The following is a 24512-nucleotide window of genomic DNA, read 5'->3' on the forward strand; positions in this document are numbered from 1 at the left end:
TGTATATTCGGTGCTAAGCATCGGACCCAGTGCCTCACACATGGCCAGCAAGTGTGATGTCACTGAGCCCCAGCCCCTTAATTTCTTCTTTTAAAATAAAATTAGAAAGTTTTAAAAATGAAAAAGTTTATTCATTCAAACTTTTTAGTGTCCTTTAATGGGTTCTAAATCTATTTAGTTATCTAATACTACAGAGTTCATAGTGGCTATTGTTTGCAATTTCTTTACCAAGCAGCTTCTAACTTAAGAAACAATATTTTGAAGTTGAACATTCTTAATTTCCTTTTTAATTTCTAGTGTAAATTATAATCTCAAAGTTAATGGCAATATTTTCCCTTGATCTCTAGAATTCTTTGTAGTCTGTTTTTTATTTGTAAATTATATATTTTAAGTCTAAAATATTAGAGTTTATCCTGCTTTAGCAATATACACACGAAACACTTTTTTCCCCCCAAAGTTCTTTCATCCTAGGAAAGAATACTGCAATTTTCAAATAGGAGCAAATTTAAGATTGTCAGTGGATAAAATTTGGATGTAAAAGACATAATCGGGGCAGACAAGCTTCTGAAGATATGTAATCCATTTTTAGCTCATACTTTGAATCCTATAGATGAGCCTATGTTATTCCTATAGCCTTTGATGAAATTTTCTTTACCAAATTAACTCTATTCTGCTTCAGCTTTAGTATGTTACTCAATGATTTTTTAACATCTTGCCAAATTTATCAACGTTTTTGTGTCCTACCATTTTTTAATTGATCATGATTCTAAGTATTTAAATGTAAGTGTAATGATCACTGCAGCATTTACAAATTAGGTGTGTTTTGTTTTGGTGATGGTACTAAAATCAGATACATAGAAGGAATTGTACATCTTTTGAACAAACTAGATTACTCCTATTTAGCATAATTTTACTCATTCAGAGGAGATAATTTTTAAGTGGCTATTTAATTCAATTAAGGTGAATTGACCCACTTGCGTCTATATTTTGTTAATATTTATGAATACTTGTTTGTTACATCTTTTTTATAATTCGAGGTTATATTGACATTTTAAAATTGAATTGTGATTAAACAATTTTGTGCACACGATTTAAAAAAGTATTAATGACTAAAGCATTCACTTATATTTAGATGATAATTATACTTTTCTCTAATCCAGAATTCTCAAGCAATATGATCATCCCAATATTGTCAAACTCATAGGAGTTTGCACACAAAGACAACCTGTCTACATCATTATGGAACTGGTTCCAGGTAATGATTTGAGAAATTTGCACAATGACATTTTAATGTTATGTTTTATTACTTTTTTATGTGCAATCTCTTTAATTTCTCCTTGTAAAGTTTCCAAGGATTTTGTGAAACATTTTCCCTATAACAAAGAACTTGTACATATACTCAATGTTTTATAGGCTATTACACTTTGCTGTTTTTTGAAAATGTCAGCCAACTTTTTTTTTGAGACAGATTTACAACTGTGTAGTATGGAATTCAGTAGTATGTTTATGTGTAGAAAGCTGTGTAGAAAAACGTCTCCTTAGTGTGACTTTATAGCAGGGATAGCACTTCTTATATATCTTCTTGTGTATCATTTTCCAAGTACATCTCCACATATCCTCTTTGGTCTTTGGATCACTTATGAACCATGAACTTCTTTCACATGTGGGCAAACAAAAATTTGCACTATTTAGTAACTTCTTGTATTTCTTTCTGGTGACTTTCAATGCCTCCTGGTCTTGTGGTTAACAACTTGGGACAAGAAAAGTCTCAAACTGATGGTGTGTTTTTAAGTTTTTCTCATTATCCATCTTTCTGATAATCCAATCAGAGGTAAAATTTGATTTTGATAAGATTTATAAGTACGATATTTAATCATGAAAAGTATTTGCCTTTTTAAGTTTTACCTGTAACAATTACTAATTTTAAAAGAAGACATTTAAAGGAATGTGAAACTATTTGTAATTTCCATTAAAATACATTAAGTAAATTTAGTATTTAATGGGCAAATTACATTATTGTCTACATAATTGTTCTACTCTTTAAGCTTATTGTCCCATTTTATCATACTACTTTACCTGCTATTGGAATATTCACAATGTTACTATATAACTATGAACACAAAGATCATCATCTGTATCCTCATCAGCATGGTATTGTTTTAGGTCCATTGTATGTTGGAATGATTTGTACTACTTATGATCTTAATACAAATTTCAGTACTGTGAAAAGATGAAAAGATACAGTATAAAAATTTAAGAACAGTGGATAGTGTATAATTAAAATAGGACATGAATGTTATATGTACACATTAACATTCATATAGGTGCAAATGAAGCCCCTGGTGAATAAGGAATGCCATATGAGAAGTGAGGGGGGGGGGACTTAATAAGGAAAGGCAAATGACCTTATCATGGATACTTAAAAGTAGCAAGGATGCAAATTCATGATGACAAGTTTAAGTAAATTGAAGAAGAAAGTTTTGTATGAAACCCAGGCAAATGTTTATTCAGACACAGACAAGTAACTTGTGTTAATACTTCTTAAATTTATTTTAAAATGTAATGAAAAGTAAAAAATTCTAAATTAAAGCTTTTCACTGAACAACCTACTTATATCCCCAAAACTTGTTGGCCATTTATAGATTTTTAATTATTTTTACAGAATGTTTAATATAGGTTCCTTGACTTTTATGCAATCATTTAGATAATCCTTTAAATTAAATCATAAGAAGAAATCATTCTAACACTATTAGATCTTGCTATTTTCTCTCATAAATACAATTTGGATCAGTTTTAATGTTATGCATAAACTACTTTTACCTTCATTTTATTGGCTATAGTTTATTCCATTTTGTATATTTACAATACTTTACATCATAATCATTTATGTAAGGATTAGGTGGTTTTATTTTCAACAAACATTGATGAATAAATGACTCTGGACTCATTGTAAGAATCATTTGAAGGAGGGTAAAATAGTGAGAAAGTTGGATCCAAGCTTGTTTTGATTTAAAGTAAATGTATTATCTCTTTATTGCTGGATGACAAATTATCACTGTCTAGAAGATTAAAACAAAACGAATTTTTTACTTCACCATAGTGTGGGTTAGAAGTCAAGGCAGAGCTGTATGCAGTGGCTCACACCGTAATCCCAGCAATTCAGGTGGCTGAGTCAGGAAAATTGCAAGATCAAGGCGAGCCTCGGGAAGGAAGTGAGGCTCTTAACCACTTAGACTCTGTTTCAAAAGGGGTTGGGGATATAGCTCAGTGATAGCTTGGGTTTAATTCCTAGTACCTCTCACCCACCCCCCCCCAAAAAAAAAAAAAAAAAAAGGCGGCCTTGACTGAATTCCCAGTGCTCAGAAACCCAAAATCAAAATGTCAGATGAAGCTCTTATCTGGAGACTTTGGAGGAAAACCCATTGCCCTTCTGCTTCAGTTGTTGGCAGAATCCTATGCCTTGCAGCTATCAGTCTGGGGTTCCCATTTCTTTACTTCTTGTCAGCTGGGGTATCTCTTAGCTTCATAAGATTGCCTACATTTCTTTTCACCTGGTCTCTACATCTTCAAAGCCAGCACTGGCATATCAAAGCCCTCAAATGTTTTTGATTATTGTGACTTCAACTTCTGTTACCATCTGGACAATATTCTCTGCTCTTAAAAGGGCTCATATAATTAGATCACATCTACCCAGATAAGCCTGATTTAAGTACAACTGTGCCATGTGACAGAACATAACTGAGAGTGGCATGTTTTCATAATCACAGGATCCAGGTACTTGGGTGGAGACTGTTTGGTAGCCATTCTCCAATTGTGCCAACCACAGATTTTGCTAAATTTTCTTAAAGGCTAGCTGCATTGTAGAATCTGAAACATCAGTGAACTTTTCATACTCCCTGAGTTCATTGGTTGATCATGAAATTTAAATATATCTTTTACCGATGCATGATTTTATAGCATCATGCTTTGATCATTTGGAAAATATCAGGTCATCAATTTAGACTTTTCAAATAGTGACACAATTCATTATACAGTATCAAAAGATCCTATTCATTAATGTCAAAACCAACATCAGAAAGTTGTCTTGGCATTGACCTGCTCTTGGTAGCAAATAAATGCATCCTAAACTTTGAATTGCTATTTGAAAGCTTAAATTTTATCACTGGCAACAAAAACTGTCATTGTCTTTCCTTTTAATGTTCAATGTCCACTTTTGAGAAAACATCTGTCAAATATCTTAATTTTCATAACCCTAAATTTTGGTTCCTTTTTAAAAACAGCCTTATGCTTAATTGTATGTCAATTATCCATAAATATGCATGTAGTATACATGTATTGACATTTGTTTATATCTTTGAAACATTACCACAATCAAGGAAATGAACACATCAGTTGTCTCTATGTTATCTCATACTTTGTAAGTCCTTCCTCTAATCCTTTCTGTGCTCATTGTAGTTAACCACTGTAGTTAACCAAATACATGTTGGCTTTTCTTCGAACTTTATGTAAGTGGAATAATATAACAAGTGCTCTCTTTGTCTAGATTCTTCCACTTAACATAATTGATTAGTCCATTTTGTAATACATATCAGTAATTCATTCTTTTGTTAAAAAGCTTTCTATTGTACAAATAAACCATGGTTATTCATTCAGCTATTGAATGGAATTTTGAGTTTCCATTTTGGGGCTATTACACTGAAGTTGATGTGAACATTGATATACACATCTTTGTATGGACATGCACTTTGATTTTTTTTCTTAGGAAACTAAGAGTGAGTGGAGTGAATGGATCATATTGTATTTCCATCTAAATTTTCTTATTCTAATTAGTTATACATGGCAGTAGAATGAATTTTGACACATACATAAATGGAGCATAACTTCTCTTCTGGTTGTACATGATGTAGAGTTACACAGGTCATGTAGTCATATAGGCATATGTAACGATGTCAGATTCATTTCACTATCATTCCTATCTCCATACCTGCTTCTCTCCCTTCACTTCCCTGTTTAGTCCAAAATACCATTATTCTCCCCACCTCTTACTGCAAATTAGCATTCTCATATCAGGAAATATTCAGCATTTAGTTCTTTGGGATTGGTTTGTTTTCCTTCATAAAATATTCTCCTGTTCCATCCTTTTACCAGCAAATGTCATAACTTAATTCTGTAAGGCAGAGTACTATTGTAGTGTATGTGAGTATATATAGCACATTTTCTTTATCCATTCGTTTAAGGACACCTAGGTTGGATCCATTGTCTAGCTATTGTGAATGGAGCTGCTACAAACATTTAAGTGGTTGGGACACTATAGTAAGTCCTTTGGGTATAAACCAAGGAATGGCACAGCTGGGTCAAATGGTTGTTCCATTCTGCGTTTTCTGAGGAATCTCCATACTGCTTTCCATAGTGATGGCAGCAATTTGCACTCCCACCAGCAATGTATGAGTGAACCTTTTCCCCCACATCCTCACCAACATTTTTTGTTGTTTCAATTCTTGATAATTGCCATTCTGACTGGAGTGAGATGGAATCTTGGTGTACTTTTGATTTGCATTTCTCCAATTGCAGAGATGTTGAACGTTTTTCATATACTTGTGGACTGATCATATTACTTCTGTATAGTGTCTGTTCAGTTCCTTAGTTCATTTATTGATTGGGTTATTTGAGTTTTTTTGAAGTTACATTTTTTGAGTTCTTTATAAATCCTGGAGATTAATACTTTATCTGAGGTGCCCATTCTGTAAGGTCTCTTCACGTTGTTTTCTTTGCTGTGAAGATTTTTAGTTTGATTCCATTTCATTTATTGATTCTTGATTTTTACTTCTTGCACGTTAGGAGTCTTATTAAGGAAGCCAGTTCTTAAGCTGACATGGTAGAGATTTGGGCCTACTTTTTATATTAAGCACAGAGCCTCTGTTGTAGTGCCCAAGTCTTTGATCCACTTTCATTTGATTATTATTATTTTTTTCTTGGTGCAGGGTGAGATGAGGGTTTAATATTTTGCTACATAAGACCTTCAAAGAAGAATTAACTGATACTTCTAAGATTATACAATGAAATAGAAAAGGAGGGAACTCTTCCAAACTCAATCTATGAAGCTACTCTCACCCTGATACCAAAACCAGATACATCAAGGAAAGAAAACTTCAGACCAATATTCCTGATGAACATATATGCAAAAATTCTCCTAAATCACAGAATTTATCTATTCCTCCCATACTCCCCCTTTCTACCCCACTATGAATCAGCCTCCTTATATCAGAAAACATTAAGCATTTGTTTTTATGGGATTGGCTAACTTCACTTAGCATTATCTTCAAATCCATTCATTTACCTGCAAATGCCATGATTTTATTCTTGCTGAGGAGTATTCCATTGTATGTGTGTGTATTCCCCTTTTTATCCACTCAGTCTTTAGCTTCTATAATACTTACGCAGATGTGTTTTATGTTTTTAATTTGCCTCTCTCCACTAATGTTGAGCATCTTTTCATATTTTTTTCCACTTGAAATTCTTTGTTCAATTGTCTGTTCAAATCATTTCCCGTTTAAATGGGGGTGTTTGTAAAGAACCAAGACCCAATTACAAGAAAACACATTCTGGAAACAAGAGTGTTTTCTCAGTCTATATCCTGCTCTACTATTTTCTTAACAGTCTTTCAAAGCAGAAGTTTTTTATTTTGGTGAAGTCCAATTTATCATTTTTTTCTTAGGGGTTTTGATGGTGTGTCTAAAACATTTGTTGAACCCAAGATCACAAAGATTTTTCACTTTAAAAACCTTTCTTAAATTTGCTTTTTGAAAAAAAAAATAATTTTAGAATTTATATTTATGACCAATTTTGAGTTAATTTTTGCATGTGTTATAAGGAATGGTTTGAAGTCTGTTTTGGCGGATGTATATTCACTTATTTCAATGACTGTCTTCTCTCTCCTAAGTTCTTACCTTAATATAAAATCTTTTTTTTTGGGGGGGGTATATATTTTAGGTCTCTTTTTAGACTCATTCTTTTCTGTCAATTCTATTGCTTGTCTTCCTGCCAATATCAATCTTTCTTCATGACTATAGCTCTATAGTCTTCACCCTAAAATAAACAATATGCAGTGAGCTAATTTTTGACAAGGGCTACAAGAAGACATAACTGGAAAAATGGTCTGTATAGTAAATAGTTCTGGGAAAATTGGGTTTCCAAGTATGAAATAGACTTTTGTGTAGAATATAAGCTAAGGATCCAATTTAAAATAGATAAAATACTGAATGAGTCAAACTATAAAACAGAAGAGAACATAGAGGAAAGACTCCTACATATTGACCAAGGCAGGAATTTTTTTTTTTAATGGAAAGGTATCAGAATACAACAGTTACTAATAGGGCATTATGTATAATTGTGGATGTGTAATTGACGTGATTCTGCAATCTGTATTTGGGGTAAAAATTGGGAGTTCATAACCCACTTGAATCTAATGTATGAAATATGATATGTCAAGAGCTTTGTAATGTTGTGAACAACCAATAAAAAAAATAAAAATGTCTATATTCAAAAAAAGATTCACAAAAAAAATCACACCAAAAGTTCAGACCACAAAAGCAAAATTAAATGCACTATATATAAACTATCCTCACAATTAAAAGGGAACCTGTAGAATGAGAAATACTTGCAAACTATATACTTGATTTTTTTAAAATGCCTTTGGATATTAACCCTTGAAGAATTTTTTTAGTTGTAGATGGACACAATATCTTTATGTATTATGTGGTGCTGATGATTGAACCCGCTGTCACACATACAAGGCAGGTGCTCTACTGCTGAGCTACAACCCCAGCCCAATACCCAAAGTTTTTAAAGAACTCGTATCACTCAATAGTAGAAACATGGTCTGGTTAAAAGTGGGCAAAAACCTGAATAGGCATTTGATTAGACATTAAAAAGACCAATAAATATATGAAAAGATGCTCAAGATCATTAATCAGGCACGGTATGCAAATCAAAAGGCTAAGATACCTCCCTCATACCCTTTAGGATGGCTATTATGAAAAGATGAAACAGAAATGTAGTTTTGATACAAAAATTATGGAAAATGGTTTGGAGGTTTCTTAAGAAATTAAACAAAAGTAGGACTATCTTATGGCCCACCAGTTTCACTTTGGTGCATATGCCCAAAAGAAATGAAATCCCACCACATAAAGATATCTGCATTCCATGTGGTTGCAGCATTATTCACAATAGCCAAGATATGGAGACAAACTGATGGACTATGCCTTTAGGGAAGAAGAAAATGTGGTATATATGTATAATGGACCATTCAATACTAAAAAAAAAAAAAAAAAAACAAGATCTTACCATTTAGAACATCATGAACTAGTCAGGAGAAAATTATGCTAAGTGAAACACAGCAAGAAAAATGTTGGGAGATCTCACTTGTATGTGAACTCTAGGAAAAAACAAAACAGCAGTTACAAGGAAAGATTCGGGGAAATGTACATCAGAGGATACAAAGTAACAGGAAGAGTCAACAAGACTACAGATTTAAGGATGACTGTAGGTTATATAATTATACCATCCGTGGTTTTTACCCTGAGTAGCTTTTAGCTGCTCTTGCAAAACAAAGGGAAAAAAAGGGCGGGGGCTGTGAAATGATGCATGCTGATTTACTTCATTATAGTCACCTTTCTGCTATGTCTCATACTGTCTACTTAAAACATGCACAAAAAATGATTTTAAAATACTAAAATCGGTTAATGTTAGTCTTCTTTGCTCTTTTTCAAAAATTACTTCTCACCTCTAATGAGTTTCTTTGCATACTCATATCAATAGAATATTAGTTTTTAAGTGCTTTATGGAATTTAGATTGGGATTACATTGAATTTATAGGTCACTTGGGGGGAAATAAACATCCTTGTATTGATTTTTCTAACCAAGGATATTCTAGTTTTATAAGTCTTAGATTTTTTTTTTCTCGGTAAAGTTCTATAGAGTTTACAATACAGCAGTTTCCTTCTTTTGTCAGACTTATTACTAAGCATTTCATTTTTTTGTGATGGTCTGGACTTCTTAAAAATTTACCCACTATGAAAGTCACAGGCTATTTGGACAACACCATCAGTCAACTTTACCTACTTAAATTTTATAGGACACTCATACGATGTCACCAGAGTGTACATTACCACTGTACATTACATTGAATTTTTTACCAAAGTGACAATATTATTATTGTCCATACAACAAATTTTAGTAATTTTTTGAGAACGTAAGTTCTCTGATCAATCTAAAAAAATTTGGGAACTAAATGTGCAGCTGAATAATCGATGAGTTAAGTCAAGAAGTTAGAAAGTAACTTGAACTGAATGAAAACATAGCATCTCAGTATTTGTAGTATGCCCATAAAGCAGTAACCCCTTACTAGATTTTCTAGTTGATACCATACTAATTGCTATACTAAAATAGGACATAATGACAGTATGTAATATAAACACTATAAAACTTATGGTTTTTTGTTTGGGGAATTTTGGGTAGTTTAAGTCCAATAACTGGTAATGTTTGTCTTCAGGGAGTATCTCATCAGACATGGCTTTTGAATCCTTTAGGTTTTAATCTGTTAAATCTAATGTTGTGGAAATTGGGCCAAACAATAGAAAGTTCTGAAAATTATGTTCTTACAACTTTATGCCAACTTCAAGTTAATCCTTTGTAACAATCTTTCCTAGCCTCTACTCCGTTCTCTTAATATATTGCTGTTTAACTCCTACTGTATCCTCCTTTCTCATCAAAGAACCAATGTATATCTCTGAATTCATAAATGAATTTATGAGAATGCATGATGTCCTTTTGGGGGAAAATAAGATACTTCCACTACAAGATGAAAGTCTTATTACGAAAAGCACCGGAGAAATTAAATAGACTTGGTCGAGTTTGAAGAAGCATAGGAACTTTGTCTCCTTCCCCTCCATTCTTTTCTCCCTTCTTTTCCAGCATATAGTCATAGATGCATATGGTAATTGAAAAGCAGTGCTGAAAAAGGTAATGGTGAGGATCTCAAGCCCAGTGAACACTGGTGAGGACATGGAGAAACCAAAACACTCTTACATAGCTGGTAGAATGTAAAATTATACAGCCACTCTGAGAAGAATTTCAGTTTCTTGAGCCAACTAAACATCAATTTTTCAATGACCTAATAATTCTATTCCCAGGGATCTATTCAAGAGAAATGAAAATACATGTTCCATGCAAAACCTTGAATGCAAATGTTCACAGCATTATTTATAATAGACAAAGTAGGAACGACCCCAATATCCAACAACTGATAGTGTCTTTTGTGTGAATATACTTATTTTGACTAAGCAATAGTCATGAACTGCTAACATACTGCATATAGATGAACCTTAAAAACTTCATGCTAAGAGAAGTCAGATGCGAAAGACTACATGTAATACAACTCCAATTACATGAAATACCCCCCGAAATACACATCTATGGAAAAACAGATTTTGGTTTCATAGTTGCAGATAAAGATTGACAATAGGCAGCCATGAGGATTCTTTTGAAGTGATGAAAATAAAAACTAATTGAATTTTACATTAAACTAGGTAATTTACTGTAAACTTTAACATATCTCTAAAGAAAAATACAAACTCAAAAGTTGTGTAGGGTTTGATTAAAAGCTTCGCATGGTCACTTATAAATTATGTGACTTTCCTAAGTTACTTTTAACCTTCCTGTACCTCACTTTCCTTTATTTGTAAAATAATATGATAGTTATAAGGATTAATATATTGTGATTGTATCCATTCATATACATACGTATACAAATACATAAAGACCTTAGAATGTGTGGCACAAAAGCACCACTTTGTTTTCATCACAATAATTATTGTTTTTAATTAGCTGAGGGAGAAAATGTGACTAGTTAAAATAACTCCCATAATCCAGTGAGAACTTTAACCCAGACTCTGAATGTGCCTGTGTCCCTGTCTTTAACCCTAGACTTATATAGCCAAGAATAATTTGAGAACAAATTGGAAAGCACAAGATTTGTGCTTTTCTTTCCACCATTGTTTGTGATGGCTTTGTATGTATATGTTGATTTTTTTTTTTTAAGCCATCAGGGTGTCACTTTCCTAATATGTAAAATTGAAGTGACTTGATTGTCTCTAGGTTTTAGCTGTAACCCATATTTTTTATGAAAATTTTTCTTGAAAATTTGAACCTTCTCACAATAAACTCTACTTCAGAATATAGTATTCTTTTTACCCTTTCTTTTTATAACTGTCATACTAGAGAAATAACCAGATAGTCTTTATTTTTATATAATTAGAACAATATCTCATATGTAATATATTACATCTGTCAAAGACTTCAGTTAACATTATCATTTGTTCTACCAGACTTTAATATCTCAACTTGGAAATAAGCTAAGTGAGGTTCAAAGAAAGCTTACAGGAATTTGGCCACATTAATTAAATAGAAAGTGGGAAAAATAGTACTTTGTTTCTAGATTGTTATTAAGTATATAAGTAGGTCAAAATATATAATCCTTCTATGAAATGAAAATTTAAGCAGAATGCCTATATAAAAGACTATGTGGGTAAATACCCCATTCCATAATTTCTCAACCTTTTGCACAGATAAGTAAATGGCTCTTTTCAGTAAATAGAAAAAAATTTGACTTATTTTTCTCTCTACTGGGAATCAAGCTGTAGTGGAGGGAAGATTAAGAAAACCGGTAGGTTAAAAGCAAGATTTAATAACTGCTTACTGTCTAATGTGCAAACCATTTCTAAAATGTATTATGCAAAGATTTAATGTTTCTGTTCTTGTCAGATAACTGAGCCCCTTGGAATCATAAATCCAAACTATATTTTAACCAGAGTAATGCTTGAGGAGATTATAAGCATTTGAGAATTGAAGTTTAGAATACTCTGAGATGATCCTGTCTTCATTTGAATCATCTCTTGAATTATGAATGCTATGAATTCTTGATAGCTTATTTGCTTACTGTTTGTTGGGTAAGTAAAATCAAACAAAAGTTATTTCTAAATGGTAATGGGAATATTAAAAACAAAAACATGAATATTCTGTAATAATATAATATTGTAATATTACAGAATATTCAGAATATTCTGTAAGATCTGAATTCCTACATAATTTGTACAAATTATGTAGGAATTCAGATCAAGAGAGGTGGTTTTTAAGTGAAAAACTGGGACTTAAAGGAATAGCTGTGGTCCAAGGAACTGTCATTTGTTTTACAAATGACTGCTTAACCTCCAGGTTCAGCAATGTCTGTGTGGACCCTAGTTCATTAATTTGAGCAGGCAGTTTCCACTCTGTCCTTCACTGAAGATTTGTGGCTCCCCTTCTTTTTGACCTAGATGTTCTTTTTAGTTCAGAACTTCCTGGAACTAATTGAATGTTATATTGTGTGGTGCACTTTCAGCTCACATAGGTGCATGGCTCTTGTCAATCCTAACATCTTAATTTTAAAATGAGTTACAGCTTTGAAACTTAAAACTATTGAGTTTTCACTGAATTTTAGACATTGTCAAAATACATCTCACCTCTATAACATGACATCTTATTTATGAAAACAAAGGAAATTGAGTTCATTCAGTTTATATTGTTTAGAGATATGAGGCTTAGGAATTCAGATACAATATTTTCATAATGTCTTTAAGCTCTCAGTAAAAATCCTTCAATTGGCAAAATTCCTTTCTTTTAAATATTCATTTCCATTTGTAATTTCTATAGTCAGCTCCATTAATTTTTGACAGAACATTAAGTTCTTTTAAAGAATAAATATTTTACTCCTTTTATTCATTGGGAAATTTTGTTTTTATGCGATTTTTAAAAATTTTCAGCAATTATTTTCAATTATGTTGACATCACAACTATAGGTTATTGGTAGTCACTGGAGATAACAGTTCTAGCTCCCTTGGTAAGAACGTTTCAGCATTTGGGCTCTGGATACTTGCCGCCATTTGTTTCTTTCATCCTGATGAATGTAGAAAGGATGAATCCAGCCAAGAAAGGATTAAGGGATGTGACTTCTGGCACTCATTAGAAGTGTGCTCTCCAAATATGAACTGGCACCTTCCCATACATAAATTTAACCCATTGCCAATATCACTTCACAGTAGTAAATTTGGGGGTCAACAGGAAGAACAAAATAATTCTCAAATTAATATTTTATACAAGGAAGTTAATATTTTACTCCTCTGGGTGAATTTTTTAATGTAACAAGTGGGTTACTAAAGAAAACCCGAATTCTGTGGAATTTGATTTTTTTGTGTGTGTTTGGAGATCACAGAATATTTTTTAAACAATTTTTGCATAATATAAATGAGTATAATTCAGTATATTGCAAATTTCAATTTGGAGAATGAATGACTTTTATGTTAACTGACATGATATCTGAACTTAGATATTTTTCTTTATAATTCAAGCATATTAATAACAATTAAAATAAGTGTTCTCAGTTGCCATTTATCACAGATAATACTTTTTTAATATATATATTTTTTAGTTGCAGATGGACACAATACCTTTATTTTGTTTATTTTTATGTGGTGTCAGGAAATGAACCCAGTGCCTCATGCATGCTAGGCAGGTGCTCTACCACTGAGCCACAACCCTGGCCCCCACAGATAATACTTTTGATGTGATGTGAAATGTTTCCAAAACAACATTTAGAAAATAATATCTTTAAATTGATTTTTCTTTTTGTATCCTATCTGCTCCTTGATATCCCAAAGCAAATACAAATGAAACAGTTTAAACTGGCCATCTTTCCAGACATTAAAAGTACTGATTAACTGGGTGTGGTGGCGCACACCTGTAATTCCAGCAGCTCTGGAGGCTGAGGCAAGAGGATTGTAAGTTCAAAGCCAGCCTCAGCAACTTAGCGAGGCTCTGAGCAACTCATTAAGACTGTCTCTAAGTAAAAGATTTTTTTAAAGGTTAGGGATATGGCTCAGTGGGTAAGCATCTCCTGAGTTCAGTCCCAGGTACAAAAAGAAAAAATAAGACACTAATATCCTGTAACATTGGAATTACTTTATTTAATTATGACATAAATTGGGCTGTGGGCATAACTCCATGATAGACCTCTTGCCTAGCATGTGAGAGGCCATGAATCAATCCCAAACACTGCAAAGAAACAAATGTTGCATAAAGTGATAACTGTTAATATTCTGCATGTGTGGTATTGACCTTTTTCCTATTCTCTTTAGTTAGAGTACTCCCTTCTAGCAGGCCACCCTCTTGTAGCATACATCTTTCCCAAAAGTTGAGTTAGATTTTAAGAGAGAAGAGGAATTAAACCAAAAATATCACTATTATTGAATTCCCTCTGTGACAAATGGTCTTAAAGAAGTGCTTAGGATTTTTTTCCCTCCCCATAAGTGAACAAATGTTCATATATTACAATGGATATTGAGTTGTTGTAGTGCATTTGAATCAGGAACGAATCTTATATATGTGAACATTACTCACATGCTTTTTGTGTTCTGAGTTTGTTTTTCCACTGAGGATCCCACCCAGAGCTTTGCATATGTGCTAGCTAGCCCTTTTGTCACTAGCTAAATCCCTATCCCTTGTGTTCTGGGTTTCTGATGGCACTTGGACCTATGAGTAAAATTCTGCTACAAATAGCAGATGAACTGATGAACAGAACAAAACATATTCTGAATCATCCTCTTGCTCTTAGGTCCTGTTTTTAAAATGACTTTATGGTATTCCAGTTTCTTAATGATTGAAAGAAGTGTAGATTTGTGTATCCATATGCATCCTTCCACATGATGAGCATTTCTTTAAAGGTACTGATGAGTTCACTATTGCTTTTTTGGTCATTTTAGTTTTGTTACTAGACGTGGAAAAATTTAATTCTGGAGATAAGGTTCAATATTTTAAATGGTAAGAAAATTTTCATTCTACTTACATTTGATGTTTATGTAAGGGGGGCAAGAATAGTCAAACTATGGTGAATTCAACTAAAGTAAAATTATATTTTCCATAAAATGGCTTATTTTTACCAACAAATCAATTTTTCCAACAATCTACCAATATGTATGAACCTAAAATGACCTATCAGAGTTTCATTTTACTTAGAAAACAGTTACTTTGTTAAAACAGTTGGGAATTCATACTGTTTTCCCACAATTACAAAACAACTGAAAATCATTTGAATCTGTTTTTTAAAAATGTTTATTACCTTCATGATGAAGGTAGAAAGTGAATACATATACAGTGTTTAATATTTTTTCTATTTGCATTGAAATACTATAAGTATTGGACTTTACTTAAAAAAAAGTTTGTAATACTATTCCTTAAACATTTTTTTTTTTTGGACAAGTAACTTTTGTTCAGAAAACAAGAAATGAAAAAGCTTTCCAACAATACAACAGGAGGGAGATGGGTAGGAAGAGGTAGCTACCTCTGTCCATCTAGCCCTGACCATGTTTATGTAATTTTGGCAGCAAGAGAGGCAGGCGGGGGTAATGGTCCATATAAAACAAAAATGGTTTATGTATAGAGGAATAGATGCAAAAGATGGGGGGAAGTGATAGAGGAAAATGACAGATAAGTAACTTCTAGGCATACTGCAGGTGGAAGGGCATTTTATAACATTCTTAAACTACCATAGGCACCATCTTGGCAGTCATGGTGACAACAACATGGACCGTAACAGCTTTACTGGTGCTCTTACGTATAGGGTTCTCTAAAGGAACAGAATCAACAGGAAGTATAATTATAAAAAGGGTGTTAGGTTGGTTTATGGGACCAGAAGCTGGATAGTCCACAATAGGTGTCTGCAGGTTGGAGAGCTGGAAGAACCAGTTGCTACACAGTCTGAGGATGAAGCCCCAGAATAAGAGGAATCAACAGTACTCTCCTAGTTGATACCACAGATTTCTGGAGAATCATTGGCAGAGTTCACTATGGAAGAAGAAAGAAGTTAGTCATATATCCTCAGATGATCTCAGTAGCAATCAAAAACCCATTGAAGAAGAATTCAGTTTGCATCTCCTGTTGCTTCCTTGTTGTTCCAACTTTTAGTCCAACCAATCCATCTTCCCGTTGGACAGGGCTGCCCAGGCTTAGGGAGGGTCTTTATTTCAGTTGGGTATCCCATATGCCAATCATTTCTAAACATACCTTCATTGACATTCCTATGAGCCTCTTAATTATCAGCCTATCTTAATCCAATCAAGTTGACAATTCAAATTAACCATTACATCTTTTTGTTAAGTGGTCAATGGACCTTTATTTCATTTATTTAAATGTGGTGCTGAGATTCAAACCCAGGGCCTCATGCATGCCAGGCAAACACTGTACCACTGAGACATAACCCCAGTCCCTAAGCATTACATCTTGATACAAAGATCCATCCTGCAGCAATTAGTCCCAGTCACAGATTAACGTTTCTGGATCCCAAATGTCATTCCATTCTTGACAAAATGTGACCAGTCTTTGCCAACCCAGTCACAATTTCAGATGGCATGATGTTGACCAAAGTCTTCCCAGGGACATTAGGGCAAGTCCTTATAGTTCATGATTGCTACATCCTGATAGGTCCTGACTGCATGACGTTGTCAGTGTAAACTCCAAGCATATAGCCATTCTTTCCAGCCTGAAGCTGCCTCTAGGGCAGTGAGCTGGGCTCAGGCTGGCTGGTAGAGGAAGTGATAGCTCCTTTTATTTGCTTTAAAAAAAATTATCCCTTTCTAATCATCAGGTAGCTTCTGTATTTAGAGATGACAGCCAGACAAAATCTGGACTTCTCTTAAATTTGTGAAAGGAATGATACTTGTGCATTAAATATTTAAAGGTAAATCACTCTATTCATAAATACCACTATTCTTTTAATAGAATTTTACTTCAACATTAGTTAAGACTAGGGATTCTACTGGGTTATTCATTAACTTGTCCAACAGCTATTTATTGAATGCCTACAATATATGCCAGATGTTTTTTGTTTTAACAAAATGTTAAAATAGAACCCATTCTCCGGTTGCTTACATAAGTAGCAGAAGAAATGTGCTAGGTAAATAGGTGGAAGTTAAAAATTAAAGCATAGAAGGGGAGTCGTTGTTGGAATAAGTGGAGGTTGAGTTACACCAATGGAGGCTTCAGTAAGGGTGAGACATTGGAGTAAATGCCTGCTGACAGGGATCTAGCTGTGTGGATGTCAGGAGGCTTCAGGCTTCTGGAATAGCAGAAAGGGGGGAGTGGCTGAAGGGAGAGTATCAGGAGTTAAGATTAGAGGGGGAATGAGGTTCAAATAAAGCAATGCCTTATAGATGATAGTACTGATTTATTTCACTTTGAGTTATCTTATGGTGATAACTCTGAAGTGAACATGCTAGATTTCAACTGTCCTCATCAACTTCCAAGGATAAATAATGTAGATGATAGAACCTTAGATTTATGACAAATTTAATGAAAAATACTGCATGTCTTTTTGGCCCTCCAGGCCAAGGAGTATGTTTTGTTGTATCAAGTAAACAGGAAAGTGTGTGGTTTTGCCTTCTCTTTCTTCCCTTTCATAAATTTGAATGAACTTTTAAGGTTGAAATCAATCTTCTACTTACTAAATGTTCATTTTATGACCAGCAAAATTAATTACTTCTGAAAATCCATTATGCGTTTTTCTTTTCTCATTTCTTCACCAGTTTTCTAGTCATATTTAATCTTTCTCTTCCCATTTAGGTACTCCTTTTTCCCTTTATAGGCTTTCAGATGCTATATAACATAAAACATCTTCACAAATTCATCTTGAGGGATCATGCTTTGTATTAAGCATTGTATAGCCTCTTGTCACTGAAAATATGAAAATAATATTAGAAACTGTCATCATAACAAGATTTTGTGTATGTGGAACTTTCCTTTTCTTTATTGGACTTCATTTGCCTTTTCTATGAAACTGAAGTAGATTGTCATTGGTACTATTTATAGGTCTGCATTTCAATTCCAGACAGGATATGATTGAATATTTGACACAGCTGTGCCTGAGACTGAGTGCCTAATAAATACACCAAGAAAATGTGACCTTTGTCTAAATGATTAAATTTACCCATATTCTGTGTCAAACTTGAGAAACAATATTTATATTCAAAATGAAAGGTTTTATGCAGTAAAGTGGAAATGATTAAAGTGACTTTCTATTAACATCTTTAGGGATTTTATACTGTAATCGATGACATATATTAAATATTTTCAGGCTATCAACTGTTTTTAAAGACCTTTTCCCCTCTCTAACGTGCTCATTTGTGTTATTATGGGGATTATTTTCCAGATCACTGATAAGACTTCCAGATGAATTTATCTTGCAAAATATTTGTTACCAGTGAGTGGTTTAATCTATTTTCTATCTTGGTTCCTCTAAATTAAGGGAGAAACCCTTCTCATAGTTGACAGTAATCTTGACTTCATTTCATCTGTTGAAAAAAAGACTCAGACCTGTTTTTGAATTTTTTTACATCTTTAAAAGCGCTTTTTAAAAACATAAATTCACTACATAAAAAACTTTTTATTAAAATTATTTACTTTTGAAAGAGAAATTTATATCCTTAAGTTCTTGTGAAATTAAATAGAATTTCTCAACTAGGTTGTAATTTCATGAGCTTGGCTATAATTTTTTAAAAATTCTAAATCAGCCAGTTTGATTAAAATATAAACCCACAAAATGCAATGATTTGTATTTTAATGCAATGATTACAATTTATTGGAAACATATCCCTGTGTTTAACCTTGAAACTCAGAAGTGCCTGTTTTTAAGACTTTTCATTCTTTATAATTCTATCCTTGAGATTTGAATTAATGACTTATTTGTTAACTACTTAACAAATGCTAGCTATGTCCCATACTAATATACATTGGTGAAAAATACATCTCTTTTTTTCTTTAAAGAATTATAATGAAGAGAGAAAATTAACATGTAATATCTTATTTTTTGTAATGATTTAATTATTGCAATTTATTATTTACAGTTGGCTATGAAAAGAAAAAGTACTGCTCATAGAGATGGTGACACGTGATACCTAATTTATTTTAGGGGCCTTAGGAAAGAATGTCTTTAGGAGAAAGTGCCATTTGCATTAACATCTGAAAGATGTCCCATTTTTGCAAAGGACTGTGAAAAGTGCATAGCATGGCACATGCAGAAGTTCTGAAGTGGGAAAAAGCTTTTGTGTTTAAGGAGCAGGAAAAAGGGTAGAGTGACTGGCATAAGATAAGGTTGAAGAGGTAAGAGGGACAGAGTGATGCAGCACCTTATAGGTTAGGGTAATCAATTGGGTTTTATTCCCAGTGCAGTTATATTTTATGCAATTGAAGGATTTATTTTAATTTTCAAAGGTTATGTAGGAAACACAATGAATAGCCATCTTTCCATCTCTTATCCCATGCCCCTTGATTTCTGTTTTTGGAAACAGTTGCTATTACTTTTTATAGGATTTTATTGTTGTTTACATTGTTTAATTTTGGTTTTGCCATTCCAGAGCTTTACTATGTAAATAGAAACATATATTCTTTTGTTGTTGTTGTTGTTGTTGTTTTGTTTTTTTGTTTTTTGTTTTTGAGACACAGTCTCACTAAGTTGCTAGGCTGGCTTTGACTTTGAGATCCTCCTGCCTCAGCCTCCCCAGTTGCTTGATTACGGGCATGTGCCACCATCTTTTTACTTTTTAACACAAATCATAGCTTACCATATACTAATCTGCCCCTTGTATGCATTTTTACTTGACAAATTACCTTGGAGATCTTTTTCATCAGTGTATATATATTTAATTTATTCTCCTTACAGTTGCATAGTACCTGCTTATGTCTTGCTTGGCAATTATTTTTGTAGTCATCTGCTATAACTCTTGTGTTTAGTAAAGGTTTTTGTACATCTATATTTGCTTTTATGTTGATAGCATTTTAGGTTAAATTCTATTATGCTTATATAAATATGGTTTAGGAAAGAATTGTGAATATTCCACATATTTCATACCTATAGAACAACAGTTTAGGGAGTAAAAGATCCTGACTGGAAACATTTCTAGAAATGACAATGACAACCTATGGTGCCTGTGCCTTCTGAACCCTTTACAATGTTTTGTATAAAAGTAGGAATATATGAGAGATCAGTTCATAAATGACCGAGCAAACTTCATATCCAGTCATAAACATAATAGAGATGTAGTTCTTTATGAATATCAGAAAATATTCTTTTTTACCTCTATGTAGTTTTCTGTTTGAATCAATTTATTTCATCCCAGAAGATCTGATAATTGAGTCAGGATTTCTTAAGAAAGTTGAGAAAAGTCTGGTGGGCTTTTGAGTCTATTTGGTTGTCACTGAGATGCTCTGTTAATCACATTAACACTTTTCTAAAGAAATGCTCAGTGAAATTCACATGCCCTGCAGTTCTTATTTGGAAGGCAGTATACTTAAGAGTGATTTTCATGAGTGTAAATATAACTACTGTGGCTTTGGATCCATATGAGTTTAAGTTCCCATTCTTCTACTTCAAGTTATGACTGTAGGCATGTTATTTAATCTATTTAAATATCAACATATTTACTTATAAAATGGGTAGAGGGTTAAATGAAATAATATATGCAAGCAGTGTTGCATAATTCTTAACACATTTTAAGTTCTTCATAAATATTAGCTGCTTCTAAATTAATCTGAACTGGAAAGTAACATTAAGCATAAAGTAAATTTTCAGCTCATTGAGATATTAGATTCCTATAGTGCCCAGATAATTCAAAGTAAATTATATCTAATCTCTTTTTTTAAAGAGAGAGAATTTTTTTAATATTTATTTTTTAGCTTTCGGAGGACACAACATCTTTGTATGTGGTGCTGAGGATCGAACCCGGGCCGCAAGCATGCCAGGCGAGCTTTAAAAACTGTTACTGTCTTCAAAGCACTAGTAGTTGCCCATTTTGGCTTATATTATTTAGTCAAACTGCCACATAACTAAAAATGAATCTGAAGACTTTGTTGTTCTTCCTATTAGAACAATACAAAATGGTTAAATTTTAATTTAATAGAATGGGTGCTATTAATTTGTAGACCAGTAGATTTTTGCTTGATTATATATAAAACCTCTAAATCCTAAGGGAAAAAAATAAACACAGTAGAATCATAAATAGCAGCTTTAAACAGACCAAATATTTTATCAAACATCAGCCATATATACAAGAGAATGTTTCTGAGCTGAGATATAAAAAATAGCCATTTGTAATAGGAGTAGGTTTAGAAAGGAATTAGTCCATTCAAAATCACAGCTCAAAGTCAGAAATTCATAGCAGGAAATGGACAAATTAAGGTTAGAGGACCAATGGATACTAAGAAGGTGATTTGGAGGACAAAAGATCTGTAGAGAGCTATTTTTTTTAAAAAAAGTCAGCATCAGATAGGAATGAGGAGAATAACAATTTCTGAAATGTGCTGGGATGTGTAGGAAACCAGAGTATGTAACATGGGGTTAAATGATAAAATTATTTGACTGAATATCTTCACCCCCTGAGTATACCGAAGATAAATTTATGAACAGTTTAATTTTAACAGTTGAGTTGGGAAATGATTAAACTCTGAAGAGTAGTTTTTGAATCCAAATTGGGATGAGTTTTGGCAGTATTCCAGGGAAAATTATAAGGTTGTTGCCAAAAAGAAGGAAGGTGTGAATGTCAGCGATGTTTCAAAATGTCTTTTTATTTCCAAGACAATATTAAGAGAGGTATGCATGTTATCTTTTTCCAAAAAGATGAGCCAGAGGGTTTTTTTCTCATGTCTATTTGAAAAAATAGCTAAGAGAATAATATTTTTAAATAGGAAAAAGATTTGATCTGTTCTACTTCATTTTTTAGACATCTATAATTTTAAGTGTAGAATGGACTTTAAAGTTATTTTATCTAATCCACTGGCAAGCATAAATTTAGGCTTTTGAGCAATTGTAAGTCTGTGCTTCTGTAATTTTTCACAGTAGCTGATGTTAAATCTTTATTTGCATATTCTCCCTTTTCAGTGTAAAGTGAACTCATTGTCTGTCAGTCTATATGTTCTTCTTTGTAAATGCTAGCTGAGCCTTTTTGATAATAAAGGTAGAGTTTTTAATCTCCCCAAGCATATAACTCTTCAAGCAGAAATGGATTTTTTAAGTAAAACTGGGGAAAGGTTATGGGGGGGGGAGAATATAGAAGATATTTTACTAAGGTCATATAAATTTAAGAACAAAAGACATGCTTTTTCATATGTAAGCCCTATCCACTTCAGTCTAACTTGCTGTACCAAATGTGTTTGGTGCATATCACCCTTAGAAGACACTTAAATTTGGAAATACAAATGAAAGAGAAAATTTATGAAATTCAGGGGTTCCCTATAATGAGCAAGATAATGATGATAGCTATTAATTATATATCACTTTTGTTGTCACACATTTTATTAATTCAGGAGATAAAAAACAGATACTGAATGAATTGAAGTCATTTTGAATTGAGCTTTTTTTTTTTTTAATGTGGCTCTAGGTTCTTAATACTGTGATTCAGCCTCAATATTTAGAAAAAGACAGACAGTAAAGAAAAAATTAGTTAAAATCACAATATAGATAAATTCAAACTAAAAAGCCTTTTCTGAGAAAAGGAAACAATAACATGAAGAGAGGGCCTACAGAATGGGAGAATATCTTTACCACATGTACCTCAGAGCATTAATTTCCTGGGTATATACAAAGAACTCAAACTAAATGCCAAAAAACCAAATAACCCAATCAATAAATGGGCTAAGGAACTGAACAGACACTTCACAGAAGAAGAAATACAGTCAACCAAATATTTGAAAACATGGTCAACATCTCTAGCAATTAGAGAAATTCAAATCAAAACTACCCTGAGATTCTATCCCACTCCAGGCAGAATGGCAGTTATCAAGAATATAAGCAACAGTGGGGAAAAAGGTACAATCATACATTGCTGATGGGACTGCAGATTGGTACTATGGAAAGCAGTATGGAGATTCCTCAGAAAACTTGGAATGGAACCACTTTTTGACCCAGCTATCCCACTCCTTGGTCTATGCCCAAAAGACTTAAAATCAGCATAATGGAGTGACACAGCCAGATCAACATTGACAGCAGTTTAAGTCACAATCACTAAACTATTGAACCAACCTAGATACCCTTCAAATAGATGAATGGATAAAGAAAATGTGGTGTATATACACAATGGAATATTATTCAGCTTTAAAGAGAAATGAAGTGGTGGCATTTGCAATTAAATGGATAGCACTGGAAAATATCTTGCTAAGTGAAATAAGCCACTACCAAAAAAACAAAGGCTATATGATTTCTCTGATAAGCAGATGCTAATTCACAATGGGGGTGGAAGGCTGGGGAAAAATAGAGGTACTGTGGATTTGGCAGAGGGGAGTGAAGGTAAGGGAGGGAGTATGGGGATAGGAAGGATAATAAAATGAATTGGACATTATTTCCCTATATGCATATATGATTATATGACTGCTGTGATTCTATATCATGTATAATCAGAAGAATGAGAAGTTACACTTCATTTATGTATGATGTGTCATAACGCAATCTACTGTCAAGTATGATTGATTAGAACAAACAAAAAATTCACTATATAAAGTTTTTCTGTAGTTAGAGAAAATGGCAGATAGGAGGGAAGATAGGAAGAACAAATAATTCAGACAATTTTAGTATTACTTGTAATGAAGGGGAGACATTTTTGTTATTGGAGTTCCTTTAAAATATACATGATTACAGTTCTCCCTCTGTATCCATAGGTGATTGTTGATAGGACCCAATGGGGAAATCAAATCCAAGGATCCTGTTTTAGTCAGCTTTTTGCTGCTGTGACTAAAAGACCTAACAAGAATAATTAAAGGAGGAAAACTTTATTTGGGGCTTTATGACTTCAGAGGTCTCAGTCCACAGACAGCTGGCTCCATTTCTTGGGGCTCAAGGTGAGGCAGAACATCATGGCAGAAGAATGTGGCAGAGGGAAGTAGCTTACATGATTATCAGGAAGCAGAAACTCCACTTGCCAGATAAAAAGTATATACCCCAAAGGCAACATTCCCAGTGACCCACTTCCTCCAGCCACATCCTACCCACCTTCAGTCACCACTCAGTTAATTCTCATATCCCAGTCATTTCTCCTCTAAACCTTCTTGCATTGTCTCACACATAAGCTTTTGGGAGACGGTTCCCATCTAAACCATAAGACCCTCAAATGCCTATGTAAAATTGTGTAGTGTTTACATGTAACCTATATATATCTTGTAGATTACTTTAAATCATCTCTAGATGACTTAAATCTTATACAATGCAAATGTTATATAAATACTTATGCTAGGGAATAATGATGTGAAAAAAATCTGCACTATTCAATATAAATATAATTTTTTAAAAATATTTTCAATCCATAGTTGAATGCATGGATTTGAAACCTGCAGAAAGAAAGCTAAGTATACTTTATTTCATGAATTTTTAATGTAGTTCAGAACAA

General features: G+C 33.2%; 1 protein-coding gene across 1 annotated transcript in view; it reads left to right on the forward strand.

The window, feature by feature from the left end:
* Fer (FER tyrosine kinase) overlaps nucleotides 1-24512 on the forward strand; it is a 414004-nt gene that overhangs the window by 275254 nt on the left and 114238 nt on the right. Inside the window, exon 16 of the mRNA XM_026391317.2 lies at nucleotides 1161-1255. Coding sequence (XP_026247102.1) covers nucleotides 1161-1255 — 95 coding nt within the window. The remainder of the gene's footprint in view (nucleotides 1-1160; nucleotides 1256-24512) is intronic.

This window comes from Urocitellus parryii, chromosome 1 (genome assembly GCF_045843805.1).
Source record: "Urocitellus parryii isolate mUroPar1 chromosome 1, mUroPar1.hap1, whole genome shotgun sequence".
NCBI classification, from domain to species: domain Eukaryota; kingdom Metazoa; phylum Chordata; class Mammalia; order Rodentia; family Sciuridae; genus Urocitellus; species Urocitellus parryii.